This window comes from Triplophysa rosa, linkage group LG6 (assembly GCF_024868665.1).
Source record: "Triplophysa rosa linkage group LG6, Trosa_1v2, whole genome shotgun sequence".
In the NCBI taxonomy this organism is placed as follows: Eukaryota; Metazoa; Chordata; class Actinopteri; order Cypriniformes; family Nemacheilidae; genus Triplophysa; species Triplophysa rosa.
The window spans coordinates 960,542-977,238 of record NC_079895.1 but is presented as its reverse complement, the minus strand read 5'-3'; the positions used below and the strand labels follow the sequence as shown (position 1 = coordinate 977,238).

General features: G+C 38.8%; 1 protein-coding gene across 3 annotated transcripts in view; it reads right to left on the bottom strand.

Moving 5' to 3' along the window:
- The window catches only part of LOC130555628 (rho GTPase-activating protein 6), a 29,176-nt gene that overhangs the window by 5,561 nt on the left and 6,918 nt on the right, over positions 1-16,697 (bottom strand). Inside the window, exons 1-10 of one of the 3 annotated variants that reach the window (XM_057336006.1) lie at positions 10,938-11,731; positions 10,517-10,676; positions 8,942-9,010; positions 7,528-7,775; positions 7,138-7,330; positions 7,001-7,056; positions 3,528-3,678; positions 3,303-3,451; positions 1,550-1,729; positions 992-1,089 (exon numbers count right to left, since the gene is read on the bottom strand). In XM_057336006.1, coding sequence (XP_057191989.1) covers positions 992-1,089; positions 1,550-1,729; positions 3,303-3,451; positions 3,528-3,678; positions 7,001-7,056; positions 7,138-7,330; positions 7,528-7,775; positions 8,942-9,010; positions 10,517-10,676; positions 10,938-10,964 — 1,331 coding nt within the window. In that variant the 5' untranslated portion in view covers positions 10,965-11,731. Of the gene's footprint in view, positions 1-991; positions 1,090-1,549; positions 1,730-3,302; positions 3,452-3,527; positions 3,679-7,000; positions 7,057-7,137; positions 7,331-7,527; positions 7,776-8,941; positions 9,011-10,516; positions 10,677-10,937; positions 11,732-16,697 lie in introns of those variants that run through there. The other 2 variants (XM_057336007.1, XM_057336005.1) reach the window with 2 other exon arrangements.

Genomic DNA, 16,697 nt, shown 5'->3' with positions numbered 1-16,697 from the left:
TTTCAGAAACCCTCTTGTGTGTGTGAAATTACAGTATCAGTAATCCAGATGTTAGCTTTAGTCTTTGTTTTACTGTAGACACACACACGCGAATGGGATTTACAACCACGTTTAAGGGATACTTCACCCAAAAATCTCTCGAGTTGTTCCAAACCTGCACACATTTCTTTGTTTGGTTGAACACAGAGAAAGATATTTGGAAGAATGCTTGTGAATAGGGACTGTAACGATTCACTCAGCTCACGATGCCATGCGATTCCTGATACTGATCTCGCGATACGATTCATTCACGGTTTATTTTTTACAAAAGAGTTGAGACAAATTTGAAACCAACAACTGCCCTTTTATTATTTCTCAAATGCTGCACATTTCTTTTTGAAATAAAAATATCTCTTATGTCAAATAACAAAGTTAAACTGCAATTTTAAAACAAATTCCAAATCAAATAATAAAGGAATTATACTAAAGACTCTTTGTGCTTTTCTTGGATTTTTTATACTTAAGAAATATCAGCACAAGTTCGCAGTGAACACAGCGGCCCCTGCTGTTCAAAACATGTACTGCGATTCAAATAACATCTCAACCGGCTTGAATCCTCACATTTTATAATCGATTTTCAACCGGCTCACGGTGAATCGTTACATCCCTACGTGTAACTAAACAGAACTGCTGTCTTAAATTCTCAACAGAACAAAAAAATCGAAAGTATAAAAAGTATTTTTTCCTACTATGGGAGTCAATGGGGTCCAATAACTGTTTGGTTACAAGCATTCTTCGAAATATCTTTCTCTGTGTTCATCAGAACAAAGACATTTATACACATTTGGAACGACTCGAAGGCGAGTGAACGATGACAGAATTGTTCTTTTTGGGTGAATTATTACTTTATAAAGGGATCAGATGGAATAGAATCTGACCTTGTGTGTTTTTGTGGTTCCCACACCTGCAGCGAGATGTGATGTGTGTGGAGTTCTGACTGTGGATCACTTACTCACTCTGTGGTGTTTTTCTTCTCAGCAGATAATCCACCACATCACTGTCTGTGTCCAACAAACTCTGAAGAACTTCAGTCTGCAGCTCAGCCGAAATCTACAGAAAAACAGAGCAATCAATGAGAAATCTGAAAAAAATACACAGAATGGGATCAAATAAAACTAATGCGATTCATTAATGTGAAAACGCTTCTCGTGTAAAAGCTGGAAAATCTCACAATGGCATTTCATACGAGTGACTTAACGAGAGTCAAGTGAAATGAAATCACACGTTCCTTGATATCGCATTGACATTAATGACTTCACTAACATAACAATTAGACCTCAAGGAAAACAAATCACGGAAAATGTACGACACAATCAAATGTGTGTAAAAACAAACAGCACGGCATGTTTATATTCCACCGAGAATATTTGCTGTTTATCAAACTTTTATTTCTGGACATGCCCGAAGACTGGACAAACGAGTCTTCAGCATCATAAATACACATCAGATGAAGAGTTGATTTATTGGAGGGCTTCGGTGGGTTATATTCTGTAAAGGAGACGTGTTGTACCATGAATAATGTTTCATGCGAGTCGATCATGTGTTGGACGACAGTGATGATGGCGGCGCTGTCTTCAACACGAGCAGAACTCTGAAGACTGAACTCTTTCTCACACATCTTCTGCTTGTGAAGCAGGTTCGGACCAAATATCGTCGCCAGGTTCAGTGATGTCATCTTATTGCCAATGACCTGATGAAGACACATCACAAACACACAATTATGTTACAATAATGAACAAAGGGCATCGTGAGTCAAGTGCTGTTTTCAAGTCTTCTGAAGTGTAACACTGAAGTCTTTTTTACTGAATCACATAAAGACTGAACATATACATACGTTTTCTTTTTATGAATAAGAAAATAAAAAAAAAACAGACACGTGCTGTAAACACAAACAATTTATTAAATGTCTTATGCATGTTTTTCTTGCTTTGCTTTTCGTTCGTCTTTCCAATACAAATATCTAAACATTCAGAAATCAAGATACATTTGCTTAAGAAGCAAATGACTGATATTAAGTCTTGTTTTCTTAAAAACGGGGGGTATGAACAGTGTTGGGTAAGTTACTCTGGAAAAGTAATGAATTACTAGTTACTAATCACATAGTCAATAGTGTAATTAGATTTCTGTACAGATGACTCTCTCCAGAACGTATTTAGTTACTTATTACTAATGACTTTCTATATCCTACATCAACCTTGATGAGTTAAGTGATTCAAGGATAGACATGAAACAACTCTTTTTATTTATTCAAATAAATCATATTAAACTACATAAAATGATCTTATTAACTGACTAAAGTATTACAAATGTGAGAGTTATACATTAATGCATGCATTTTAAAGTTAGACTTTGAATTTTAATATCAATTCCACTATTGTATACATTACACAGTTTGAAGTTCAATTACATCAGAAGTAACTGTAATTAAATGACAGAAAAATAAGAGTAATCCCTTACTTTACTTTTTTAAGGGGAAAGTAATTAAATTACAGTAACTTATTACTTAGTAACTAGTTACACCCAACACAATGTATGAAAAATAAACCAGAAGTATAATGAATGCAGCTTGAATGTAGTTTAATGAATTAAGTTGAAAATTAAATTGATTTTTCTTACCCCACTGATAGATATTTTTTTCTTGTTTCAAACACAAGATTATCTTCGATGATAAGCAGAATTTTTTTATATTTCTTACAAAGTAAGACATTTATTTTTTTCAGTGTGACAAAAATGTTAATTTAATTTTATATGAAAACATTTTATCAAGCAGCGTCTTGGTGTATTGAAGGAGCTCACATCTATATTAAACTCTTATTGAGAAAAAAAGCCAAAACTGTGGTATTGAGTTAATTCTGTTCATCACGCATGAATTCTGTGTATTAATTAAATCAAGATCTTAAATCAAGGTCAGTCTCATCTTGAGGTGCTGTTGCCTTATAAGAGAAAAACACAAACAACACAATCAAAACAAAAGAATGTTGTTGTGGGTTTGTGTTGGAGGAAATGGAAGAGAATAACTCTCGTATGGGTCACATCTGTGTGTCGCTCGACTCGCTGACATCACTGCTGATGACAGAAGCACATTCACTTCAATGTTTACACAAGGCTCTTGAAACATCTGTCGTAACGCTCACAGAGTCGTGCGGAAGATTGTGAAACCGATCTAATGACACGCTATTTCAAAAACACAATGAGCAAATAAAAGGGAATTAAAATCATCTTGATTTTCATTTCTTGTCACCAAATCAATCTGCTGAACTCACCTTGTGTCCGTCACCGTCCCGGGAATCTTCCGCGTGATTGGCCACCTTAGACAGGAAGTGAAGTAAACACTGCAGCGTGTCGCTGTTGCAGGCAGGAAGCAGACAGATGAGGTGCTGCAGGGCAGCGTGTCGCTCCGTCCCGTTCAGAGCTGCACAAACGCCAGGCAGACAGAGTTATAAGCGTTCTGTATGTGATGACAAATGAAACAGACGGATGCTTCTCACATGCGCAGCTGATGAAAGCATAATAAAGCTCTCTGGTGAGCAGAGGATCAGGAAGATCTCGCAGAAACTCCTTCAACAGAGCCGCCACGTCATGAACGCTGTGCTGCTGATCCAGATGCACATCCACACCTTCATCAAACTCCTCACGCAGCTGAAACACACACACAACAACAACAGCAACAACATTGATTTCTTTATTCTCAAATATAGCTCACAATGGCTTTGAAAAAACAAAAATACAAATTATTACATTTATTTTGCTTCCAAAAAAGTGGGGAAGAAATGAGATGGAGTTTGGGTAATATTCATGTATGTTATTTACAGTGTTGGGTAAGTTACTCTGAAAAAGTAATGAATTACTAGTTACTTATTACATATTCAATCGTGTAATTAGATTTCTGTACAGATGACTCTCTCCAGAAAGTATTTAATGACTTATTACTAATGACTTTCTATATCCTACATCAACCTTGATGAGTTAAGTGACTCAAGGATGGACATGAAACGATTCTTTTAATTCATTGAAATAAACGATATAAAACCACATAAAGTACTCTTATTAACTGACCAAAGTATTACAAATGTGAGAATTATACATTAAAGCACATGTTTTAAAGTTAGACTTTGAATTTTGATGTCAATTCCACTATTACACAGACACATATTACACAGAGTATTTAGTTTAATTACATCAAAAGTAACTAACTAAAATTACAGAAAAAACAAGAGTAATCCCTTACTTTACTTTTTCAAATGATTACAGTAACTAATTACTTAGTAACTAGTTATACCCAACACTGGTTATTAAGTAAAAGATGTTTACAGAGAGAAGTTTCTCCGAGCAATTTTCTCTCAATCTTAACTGGTAGAGACATCACTAGAAATGCAAAGATTCATGGGATTGATTGGCTTGAATCCACCGTTAAAGTGAAAATCATTTATTCACCTTTTTGTCATGTCAAACCTGTATGACTTTCTTTCTTCCGGAGAACACAAACGAAGATATTTTGAAGAATGTTGTTGACTGGACCCCATTCACTTTTATTGTACAGACACAAAACCAATGCAAGTGAATGGGGTTCAGTTAACAACATTCAAAATATCAAATATCTTCTTTTGTGTTCTGCGAAAGAAAGAAATTCATACAGGTTTGACATGACAAAAGGTGAGTAAATGATGACAGAATTTTCATTTTTGGGGAACTACACTCTTAAAAATCAAGGTGCTTCAACATTCCATAGAAGAAATGTTTTTTGTCTAAATGTTTCCATAAAGAACCATTAACATCCCAAGAATATATATATATATTTGTGGTGAAAAGGGCTCTTCAGATGATAAAAAGGTAAGAAAGAGATGGTTCTTTAAAGAACCTTTGACGGAATGCTTCCTCTATGGCAGGGGTCTTCAACTACTTTTCTTCGAGGGCCAGAATCCAAAAGTATTAATAAGATGTGGGCCCGTTTTTTTATTACCATATTCTTTACTCCTTATTAGTGTGTAATGTTGCTGTTAGACCATAAATAATACCTGCAAAGTGATCAAGTTCAAAGCCAAGCGAGATATTGTGTTTAACAGAATTCGCTTTACAAGACTACAGAGAACGGCTGGAATCGGACGAAAGCCCTCTACTTCCCGGGTACATGATGTCACTATTCCCAGTGTTTTTAGTAACCTCCGCCCAAAGGAATACGCCAAAAAAGGGACGAGGCCTTCCTTAGAGAAGAGGAAGAGCCGCTGGAGTAGTGTTTGGTTATCAGAGATTGTAAACATTTGACTGAGCTGCACGCTAAACTACTTTCATCACAGTCCTCCAGCTGGTCATAAGAGTTCAGCGACACACATTCTAAGAGAACCAACGCTCAAATAACAGCTTCATGACTTTAACATCGGCTGTGAAAGCTGTTCTGTGTAACACACTGATATTGTGTGTGTGCGCATACCTCTAAAACACTTCTATCAAACGTCCTTTGAAGTCCTGCTTGCAAATGTCTCCTGGTCAATCTGCTTGTTTTATTATCTACTTGGGTCCAATATAAAAACGCTTCTGTTATTAGTGTTAATTAATATAACCGGTCCGACCCAATCGGTCCAGTGTCATTTCCCTCGCCATAGTAGGAAACAAATCGCGATCTCAAACAAAGATTGAGGTTTGCACATGCACTAGCAGACCTCCGTTACACTTCGATGGATCCGCATGTGTTTAACTGATGAAGTGAAGTTGACGCCATTGTTACCGTTTATTGCTAAAAGCCAAAGTTTATGAACACACGTGCACTGAGAGATGGACCGACCAATCACAACAGCCTGAGAAGTGTAAGCTCGCTGATATGGTGTGGGTGGGACATCTTCAGACACCAATTGGGGAACCAATCACGACAGACCTGGTCAGCTTTACCAATCAGAGCCTTTCGGAAGGAGGGATTTTATAGAAACCGGAAAAAATCCAGTCGTTTTGTGAGAAGAGGGACAGCGGTGAACGATAGTCTTGAAATATGTGAAATATAAAGCATTTTTTGAAACTAGAAACATGACCATCCACTGTTAAACACCCAGAAAACACCATCAAAGCTTGAAAAACAGCCAACGAATGGCTCCTTTAAAACATGCACACAAATATTGCATCCAGTATTTTTGCCTTTTCATGATATTTAATTAAATGGGATTTTGTCTTTTTAGTTGTATTTGATATATATGTTAGTTTACCCAAAATGAAATTGCTGTTAAATTGACTCACCCCCAGTACATCCAAGATGTGGGTGGCGTTGTTTTTTCAAGAAGATATTTATGAAGATATTTGGTTGAATGATTGAAAGTCAAATACGCTATTGCATTCAGCACAAAAGTAATCTCTGCTCCTTGTGACGTTAAAGCGAATTAATTGTTCTGTGCAAGAAACTGAACGCTATCTTCGGGTGAATCCAATCGCATTCATGTGGGCAGAACCTTTGTAGTGCGAGTTCTGGAGGGAGATGAACAGCTGTCTTTTGTAAATATAGCTGTTTAAATCATACATAACGAATGCAGTAATAAAAACAACACAGTTTTCCCTTATCTGAGACAACCGATACTTTTAAGGGCACAAGACGAGGTTTGGAACGCGACCTCGCATGCCTGTGGCTGTGGATTGATGATTATAACGTTGTAGCTTAAGTCCTAAGACCGACCGATCCAAACGCTTTATAAGACGTCAGTTTATCGTTATGAGCCACGGCAAATACTTCTGTACTGAATGTAGCAGCGTCGTGGCGTCTCAGGATGTTTAAAGCACACCGTTCTTAAAGTCTCTCCACCTCATTGAAATGTTAAGGCGGGCCAGGCAAAGATGATTGGCGGGCCGCCGGTAGACAAGCCCTGCTCATTTGGCATTGCTCTGAAGAACCTTTCAAGCACCTTCATTTTCAAGAGTGCATCCCTTTAAGCCATTTTGGATAAAAGCGTTTCTCAAATGAACGCGACACGCTGTCGCTCCTCACCTGTCTCACTCTCTTCTTGGAGCTTCCGACACGGAAAATGCCGACCGTCTGCAAACCTGAACGGCAGGAAAGTCACATCATCCTGGTGCTCATTGAACAGATTCATGATTCATGATGTCAGACGTCCGTCTACTGACCGTATCTCTCCAGATGTTGACAGCAGCTGTCCAGAACACGCGGCACCTGTCTGCAGAGCGGATTTAAACTCAGTTTCTTATCGCTCGTCTTCTTCTCGCCGGCTGAATCCACCGGCATGGACAACTGAAGAGCCTCCAGGAGACACGTCTGACCGTCATCCAGATCAGTGATGCAGTCCACAGACATCCCACCCTAGAAAACACACACACACACACACACGCACACACACGCACACACACACACACACACATCATACTCTTACTGCAAACAAATGCATAACATGTTTAAAAGTGAAATATTGCTGGATATTCACAATTTGTAAACATTTCCACATGTAAACATAAGCACAGAGACGGTGATCGAGACCCCAGGAGTGAGAGATATGGTACCCGTCTCTGCGAGCGCAGGGCCGTCTCGGGTGTGCCGGGTGAGCTGGACTCATTGGGCGTCTCGGAGGCGGAGCTGAGGGAGGAGTTACTGCTAGAAAGCTCTTTGTTATTGGATCTCCGGCCGGCCAGATGCCAGAGAGACGCCGGTCGACCCGCAGGACACCGCTGACCCTCGTGAAGCTGCTTCAGACGCCGGTCATTAAAAATCACCTGTGAGAGCGGCACGCCGAACGCCTGAGGCTCCGATTCTGAAACGCAGAGAGACCGAGAACGAAATAAACATCTGCTGCATTTATTTACAGGACGAGTCTTATTAATATCATTCATCTGCGGTCACATTTAACATTTGTGGAAGTGAGATTCAAATAAATATAACTCACCCTGAACAAACACGTACATATCAAAATAGATTTTATTAGTTATATGCGACGAGTTGTGTACGCATTCAATCACAGAAAATGAAAGGTAAACATGTTGTCATGGTGACGGTTGACATGAGCTGTGGTGTGAAACACGAGTCAAGGCGGTGACTGTGGAGCGTCTGGGATTGTTTTTCTTATTTCTTGCGGCAGTCGGAGCGCAGCAGGAGTCTACATTCCTGCACACATTACTGCATATGAGCGAGACGTGCTCATCGGATCAGTCGGGGGAGAGAGAGAGAGAGGTGCATTCTGGGTAATAGCAGTGCCCTGTATACTGTCGTGAGGTTAAACTGAAAATCTTAACGGTTTTAAGCCCAGGTCTCTAATGAAATAAGCACGTGAACTCCACGCTGAAAAAAATAACTTCCTTTTTAAGTCAAACGTGCAGCTGTAATTCAAGTACACCTTACTAACCAGAATAAAGTCAATTCTACTTATTAAATACATGTAGTCTCAACACAACATAAATAAGTGAACCATTGTTAACATTAAACATAATAAAAATGAAGTTGGATTTACTTCATAATTTGTTCAATTAAATTACTCAAAGAAAATCATTAAAATCTCAACAAGCAATATTAGTAGATTTTATTCCCAAGAATTTTACGTTAACTCAAATTTTTTTGTTAAAAAAAGGAACAGAATTCTATTAGGTATGTTTGAATCATTTCTTTTCGTAAAATCTACTAAGGCAGGTTTCAAGGTTTCCATAGAAACACGCATGACGCTCTGTGGATCATGGAATAACATGATCATCCGCTTTTCTTCATGAGCCGTTGAAGCAAAAACATCCGACAAACTCGCGTCAGGTCACGCTGAGAAACTCTCCACCATGAATGAAATGAACGTTTGCGCGGGTGAAGAGGATTTATCCCGCTGGAACATCATTCAGTCTGTGTTTCGGTCAATGAAAGCGGAGTTTACTCATGGACTCAAGACGACACTGTTCAGATCAAACGTTTCTGTGGTGTTTATGCAGAAGAAATCAATACCTCTGTCTTTCTTTTCTTTTGATAAGGAGTCCAGTTTCCTCCGGAGTGATTTCTTACGCTTCTGACCGTCTACACGAGAAGAACACAGACCGTTAGACAGAACACAGAAGCACACATACAAAAGAAGACAGAGAGACTGGACCTTTATTAGTATAAGCTAGATTTATAGCGTATGGATCTCAACCCTGGTGTAGCCAAACACATCCAGAATGCCCTTCGCTTTCATGAGGACCTGATGGAAACAGGTTTGCGTGAGATGTACAGTTTGCTGAACATGAGACGCATCTGCAGTGGTGATGCTTGAGATGCGTGGAGGTATTTCAGCAGATCTTCACATGATTCTCATCAATGCCTTGAGCTCTGTGAAGCGACGAATGCCTCACTGAATGTCAGCCGAGTGCTCGCCGGACAATTCATCTGACATGTGCAATGTCTGTCTTTGTGATTTTCACACTGAATGATGTTGTGTGCGCTACGCCATGTCTTAAACCCTTAATGAAGAGATATTCAGTGCCGTAGTCAAATATATTTACGGTTTCAGGAACCCAAAGTGATCACTGGGACGTTTTCCCACATTCATGTTTTCATCGCTGACCGTCACATTTCACTCAACAGTTCGCCCCAAAAAGGAATTGAATCTAAGGGAAATAAAGTCTACTGCACTCCTGAAAAAAACTGCATATGCTGGTTTGGTATGTTTGGATGCTGGTTTGTGCTGGTTTAAGCTAGTCATGTAATGGTCCATAGCTGGTTTAAGCTGGTCAAAGCAGCATGTTTTATTTTCATGACAATTTTTATTGGATTCTTTATTTGAAGGCACTTCTTTATGTAATGCAATAAATCATTTATTATATTTGTGTTTGCATTACATTCAAATCTGCCTAATTGTCATATTTCCACAATCCAAATATCATAACGGACCTTCTTCACAAGACTGATGACGTCCTCAGCAGTGTAAATCCTCCAAAGTTTTTTTATTTTTTCATTTTTTTTAAAATACGTACATTTATAACACTATATTTTGTATTATATTACCGTTACATCAAATTACAAAAAAATAGTTAATGCGAGGGTGTTTCTTACACAGCGTCTATGAAAGTCAGGGTAAATTTGACGTCGTTCTCTCTTTTGACTGCCGTCATCAGACTCTCTATTTTATTATTTTGTTGAACGTAGTGAAAACACTATATTGTTGAGTTTTTCTTTTGCCGTTTGAGCAAATGAGGATGCCAAAACAAGATATTTGTGGTCATCTCCCATTCACCGCTATAAAAGTTTACCCAACTATGACGACTTCCACTGCTGTGAAATCGTAAACATGAAACAGGTCTATTGTCTAATTGTCTTGAAGAAAGAAGTAACTTTTCTTTCCGTTTTCAGGGCTCGTGAAATTCAGCCATAAACACAACAGAGAACTTTGATAAAGTGTCTGTAACACACGAGATGTGTAGATCTGCATGCATCACATTTGAATTCATTTGATGTGTGTGTGTGTGTGTGTGTGCGTGCGTGCGTGCGTGCATGTGTGTGTGCGTGCGTGCGTGCGTGCGTGCGTGTGTGTGCGTGTGTGTGTACCTTTAGGGATGCTGATCTGGCATCCCAAATCAAAATCTTTTAACAGTCGGACCAGAGCGACCTCCTGCAGTCGAACTCTCTCCAATTCAGACAAACTCTGAATAGAAACTGACTGCAAATGGAAATGATGTCCAGATGTTCTCTTCCAGGTCAAATCTCCCTGTAAGAGAGAGCGAAAAAGAGAGAAAGTGACAGACAGAAAGAAAGAGAGAGCTTTTTTAAATACAGAACCACCTTAATGTTTGTTTGTTTCTTTGTTTATGGTATATTGCTTGTTACTTGCTTTATGTAAAATGCTCTTGACTAAACACAATAATCACAGTAAAGCACCTTAATACTAAAACTTGAAATAAAGAGAGAGACAGGAAGTCTAGCAATGTCCTTTCCAAATAAATCTTGAGAACTAGTGATCACACATCACCTTCAACCCAGACGTGTTAATCCTCATTCATGTTCTCCACAGACATCGAAAAACATTCTTCAACACCGATTTATTACTCATGATCTCAACCAGCAATGAATCTGAAACCTTTTTACAAAAACTCATCATGGCTCAAACACTTCTGGCTTTATAACAGATGCGTCTTCATGTGGAGTTCCGACTGGTATTTTATACAGGACACGTGAATATTTGATCCTCACAATCGTGCAGTGACAAGCACTGAAGAATTTTTGGCTCTTAAAAAGACATTTTGGCAGTAGCGAGTATCGTGCCCCCTCATCCCTCCCCCTGTGAATTGTGAAATCAGACCCAGACTCCGACAGGCACCGATGTTTTCATGCTTCTTCTCCTTATAGGGATTTCTTGGATCGTTTACTGGAGTAAATTTCACCAGCAGTGTCAGACTGACAGTTTACATCAGATCCTTTCCAAATTAAGACACAAAGAGAGCGGTACATAATCCACAAAAAAATAAAAACACCCGTATAATTAATAGGAATCATTATTGAGCGCATAAAAAGTTTCTTTGAAAGATTCTTGTGGCACATGTCTCACAGATGTTCTGTATATGTGGCAGGGCTTCACAGGGTCTGTGACAAAATATTTATGACCGGGCCTCTTTTCCCCGGAGCCCAACATGACCTTTAAGAGCTGCTTCAACACACCAGACCTGCAAGTGTTATGTGCATTATTTACTACTGCTGCTCTTAAAGAAACAGTTCACCAAAAAATAACAATTCCATCTTCATTTATTCACCCTCATGTGTATGAATAAACGATAAAAGAATTTTCCATTTTGGGTGAACTATCGCTTTAAACCCTTGTGCTGCACGATATTTAAAAAATGTAAAACTCTGACTATGCATCACTTTTCAAGTATTAAAATCGTTCAGTTATTTCAAACAACTGTGATATGCACATAAGAAATAATTGGATAACTTTGATATATGTCTTACAGACCTGTAATTCCAGTGAATAAATACTGACAGAATTGACATGAGCAGAAACATTAGCTGCATGATCCATAACAAATAACATGCTGTGTGTGTGCGTGTGTGTGTATGTGTTCATGTTTGTATATCCCGGTGGGGACCTAAACCTGAATGCACACCAACACATGGGGACTCGTGTCACCGTGGGGACCAAAATTGAGGTCCTCATGGGCAAAAAAGCTAATAAATTGTACAGAACAATATTTTTTACAAATCTAAAAATGCAAAAAGTGTTCTATGATCTTTAGGTTTAGGGATAGGGTTAGGGGATAGAATATACAGTTTGTACAGTATAAAAACATTACGCCTATGGACTGTCCCCACGGGGATAGTAAACCAGACATGTGTGTGTGTGTGTGTGTGTGTGTGTGTGTGTGTGTGTGTGTGTGTGTATATATAATGATGATAATGTACATCTGCATGTGTTATTGTTTTTAGTTTAATGTGTAAACCGTGTCAAGAAACACGTGATGTGATTTAATTTAAAATGAAGAGATTTTAAGTGTTCAGTGATTGTACAACTGCTGGTTTATTGTTCTCATAAATTATCATAAATTACAGAGTTATTAACATAAAGAGATGAGCAACAGTGTCATCTGCACAGCTGTTTAACAAGAGATACTTGAGATTCATGAAATAACCATCACGTGTGCATCCGTGCGTGTGTGTGTGTGTGTGTGTGTGTGACAGTCATTTCAGACTCAGCTGCTGACAGCATGCAGATTCTTAACAATTCAGCAACAGCATCACATTTGCATTCTCAAGTGTTCTAACACACAAACCCACGCACGCACGCACACACAAACCCACGCACACACAAACCCACGCACACACACACACGTGCATGCACACACACACACACACACACACCCACACACGCACACACACACACACACACACACACACACAAACCCACGCACACACACGTGCACGCACGCACACACACACACACACACAAACCCACGCACACATGTGCACGCACGTGCACGCGCACACACACACACACACACACACACACACACACACACACACACACACACACAATACATGTAACTTTAGATTAGACAGATTGATTTTATTACATTATTAATACAATCACAAGTTTAATGGCATCATATTACAGTTTTTTACGATCGCTATGACATATTTTCCAATACTTCTAACAATTTTCCTAAACTCTTAACGCACCAACACACCTACAACACACAATTGACAAAACAGTTAATTTCATGCTCTAATTCACACATTGCAAACTAAACTCCAACACTAATTTTCAAATTACAATAATATACTAACACAATACACTACATCTACAAAAACACCGCAAACATGTCTCAAAATCAAATTATTAGTTCAAAACACTAATACATGTTATCTTCCAACAGGAACATTTAATCAATCATAGCACAATATCATAAAAACACTAACATCAAATGGAATTACAGAATCTGCATTGTTTTAGGTGTCAGGTCTGACTTTATAAAATAGAGAGTATATTGCATTGATCATAGATTGTGTTTTACAGTACAGTTTATTTTTCTATTTGGGTTTATTTTGTTTATTTTGCTGCAGAAATTAAATACAAAAATTGAATGACCAATCTCAGAGTAGCTTTATAGAATGAGCGGTTTATGTGGGAAAAAAAGAGACAGAGACAGAATTGCTGCAGTAAAGGCTTTATTTGCATTAGAAAAACAAGAAAGAAAACAAGAATGCAAGAAAACAAAATATGCAAGATAGCTGTCATTTACTGTATTATGTGAATATAAAAACAAAAAAACCCACCGAAGAATAATAAAAAAATAATAATAACTGTAATCTAATCGGTCCGGTCTTCTGCGTTTGGCCACATGTTCTCATCCACATCACATCTGATATCTTCTCTGGCAAGGCACCTTGGGAAGAATCTTTTGGTATGCCTTATCCACCCCTGGCAGTGTTCAGCTGTGATGTATATATTTGCATAACTTTGATCAGCTGTTTCTCATTAGCAACGGAATAAAATACAGGGGGCATATTTGTGTTTCAGTTCACAATATATATATATATACAGCTGTTCACTTTGGCTCTAGCCTACAAGTTAGGTTCAGAACATGATGTTATCTGTTCTGACATACAGTGTGAAAGCATATGAAAATTTGGCAGTAAAATGACATTGTTTTGGTCTTGGTTGAGCTTGTGTGTAAAAGAAGTTCAAGCATTTTAAATGTGTGTTAACTGTATGCATTTTGTGTCGAAGCAACAATAAATGTGTTAATTGTATAGTCTACACAGACAGATGTTGTGCTAACTGTGTTAAGAGTTTAGCAAAATTGTTAAAAGTATTGAAAAAATTGTCATAGTAAAATCGTAAAAAACTGTATTGTGTAATGCTGTGTTCACACTTAACGGAACAATCACATTCCATGATCTTTATTTCTCGCTGGAAAAGTGAGTGACATGAAAAACATCACGCGACGAGTGTCTTCACACGTGCGGACCTGCCAAACAGTAGGTGTCAATGAACTCTTCATGCAATTCTCGCTCGAGTTGTCATTTTTCAACTTGCGCCGAAGAAGAAGCGTGTTTGCGTCATTCTGCATCGCCTGCCGCGAGTCACGTCTATCTATGCATTGACTTTGTATGTCACTTACTGGCGCAAATCGCTTAATTCGCGTTTGGTGTGAGCCCAGCATAATTTGAGGATCTGTTCATCTGGCGTGTAGGGTTCATGTCAGTATGGTGATACTGTAGATGTGAGATTGACTTCATTTTTCATATTAAAGTTCATACAGCGCTGACATTTGCTTCAGTTCTGTTCTGTAGTTGATCAGAGATCTTCTGATAGGAGATACGAGCTCAGGGACTTGAGCTTTTTTAAAGAATCTCTTGAGCAACACTTTGTTTCTGTAAATAAAGCAGAAAAACAAACCTAACACTTAACTCACTGCACGCTTCACATTTTACATCACTCAAGACAAATCACAAACAATATCTCAATTGTCAACACAGAAATGAGACGACGTCTTATATCATGATCTCATATCAATCATCCGCTTCTAACATGATGCTCCAAAGAACTCTGATTCACAGGGTCCCTACATAGTGTTCACTGTTCCCTACGTTCACCTCAGCGGCTTTATTTTGTGGTTACCAACTATTGTAGAAAACCCCGCCCCTAAAGAGCAGCTAAGAACACACTGAGCTGTGATTGGTCAGTTTACATGTCAACTCACACAATCTTTTCATTTTCAGAACAAAGTACCAAAATCAATTTTATCACACACACAATATCATATTTAATAAACCTTCATTGTATGGACCGTGAATGAAAACTGCACGACCCAGAATGCACCATTTAAAGGGATAGTTCGCCTTCAAAATGATCATCATTTACTCACCATGTTGTTGCTAGTGCCTCTCTTCTCCAAAACACAAAAGAAGATATTTCGAAAAATGCCGGTAACAGAAAACCGTCGGTCTCATTGATTTCTACTGCATGGACACAAAACCAATGCAAGTCAATGGGGACCAACGGTTTTCTGTTCCCAACATTCTTCGAAATATCTTCTTTTCTGCTCTGTTTAAGAAAGAAAGTCATACAGGTTTGAAATGACAAGAGGGTGAGTAAATAATGACAGAATTTTCATTTTGAAGATGAACTGTTCGTTTAACCCCATGTCCTCAAACAACACAAAACAAAGAAAGTCCTGTGGTACGTGAGCGAGTAAATACTGTTTCCTATCATTCCACTTGAACGTCCTCTGGGACAAGGCCGCGTTTCATTCAAACGCCAATGTGCGACCTGAAAAGCAGCCAATTCACCACTTCTGGATTTTGCCTAATGATCTTTATCCAAACAAGACTAACAAAAGATGCAAAAGCACGAAGAGTTCGAGAACAATTCCACTGAGAAGCTTTGCCGATGTAAGACTTGTAAATATCACTTTATCTCGTGTCAAGCGCATGAGTTGCACAATGAAACAGGAAGTGCCCCATTCTGACCACAAGACGCTGCTTTCCACATCACATCACTTCTTAATCGCTGAGTCACACACACACGACACACCCCGGGAAACATTTTCCCAGGATCCCAGGAGGAGGAAACATGAAAGCTCCAGGACAACATCAGCCCGCTTCATTCTCATTCACGCGTCTGTGAAACTCTTTTTCCACGACGCCTTTAAATGCAAACGCTGTGGGAAATGATCACGACTCAAACCAGCATCTTGTGTTGCCCGTACGGCACTGTTTCACCTGTAAACAACAACGCTTGCCTCAGCACCGTATGCAGACGCTCAGGTGGATTGTACTGTGTGTCGCTACGCTGTTGCTAAGGACTTCTGAGTGGTTGCTATGGCATCTCTAAGCTCCAAAAGAGCCACCTCGTGCAGGGGTGCAGTGATATAAAAAAGGGAATTCTCAGGTATTTCAGAAGTCAGGTCGCTTTGTAAAGCTGTTAATAGTTTGAATAAAGTTTAACTTTAGGCGAGCCAAAGCGAAACTTGAGTTGAAACGCGCGATGATGTTCGCCACGTGAGCGCTTTTAACGTGACGCGATGCTACTGGGAGACGCTTGTGGAGTCACCAGAGACTCGCGGTGCGAAGACAAGTTGTCCATCTTCCTACTGTACTCATATGATATAGCCGGAAGATAAATAAATAATAAATCTCATGATCAGAACTTAATTTGATATCTAGTACTTTTCATAACTTGCCTACATTTTAACAATGATAAGCATTTAAATGAACTGTAATAAATAAATAA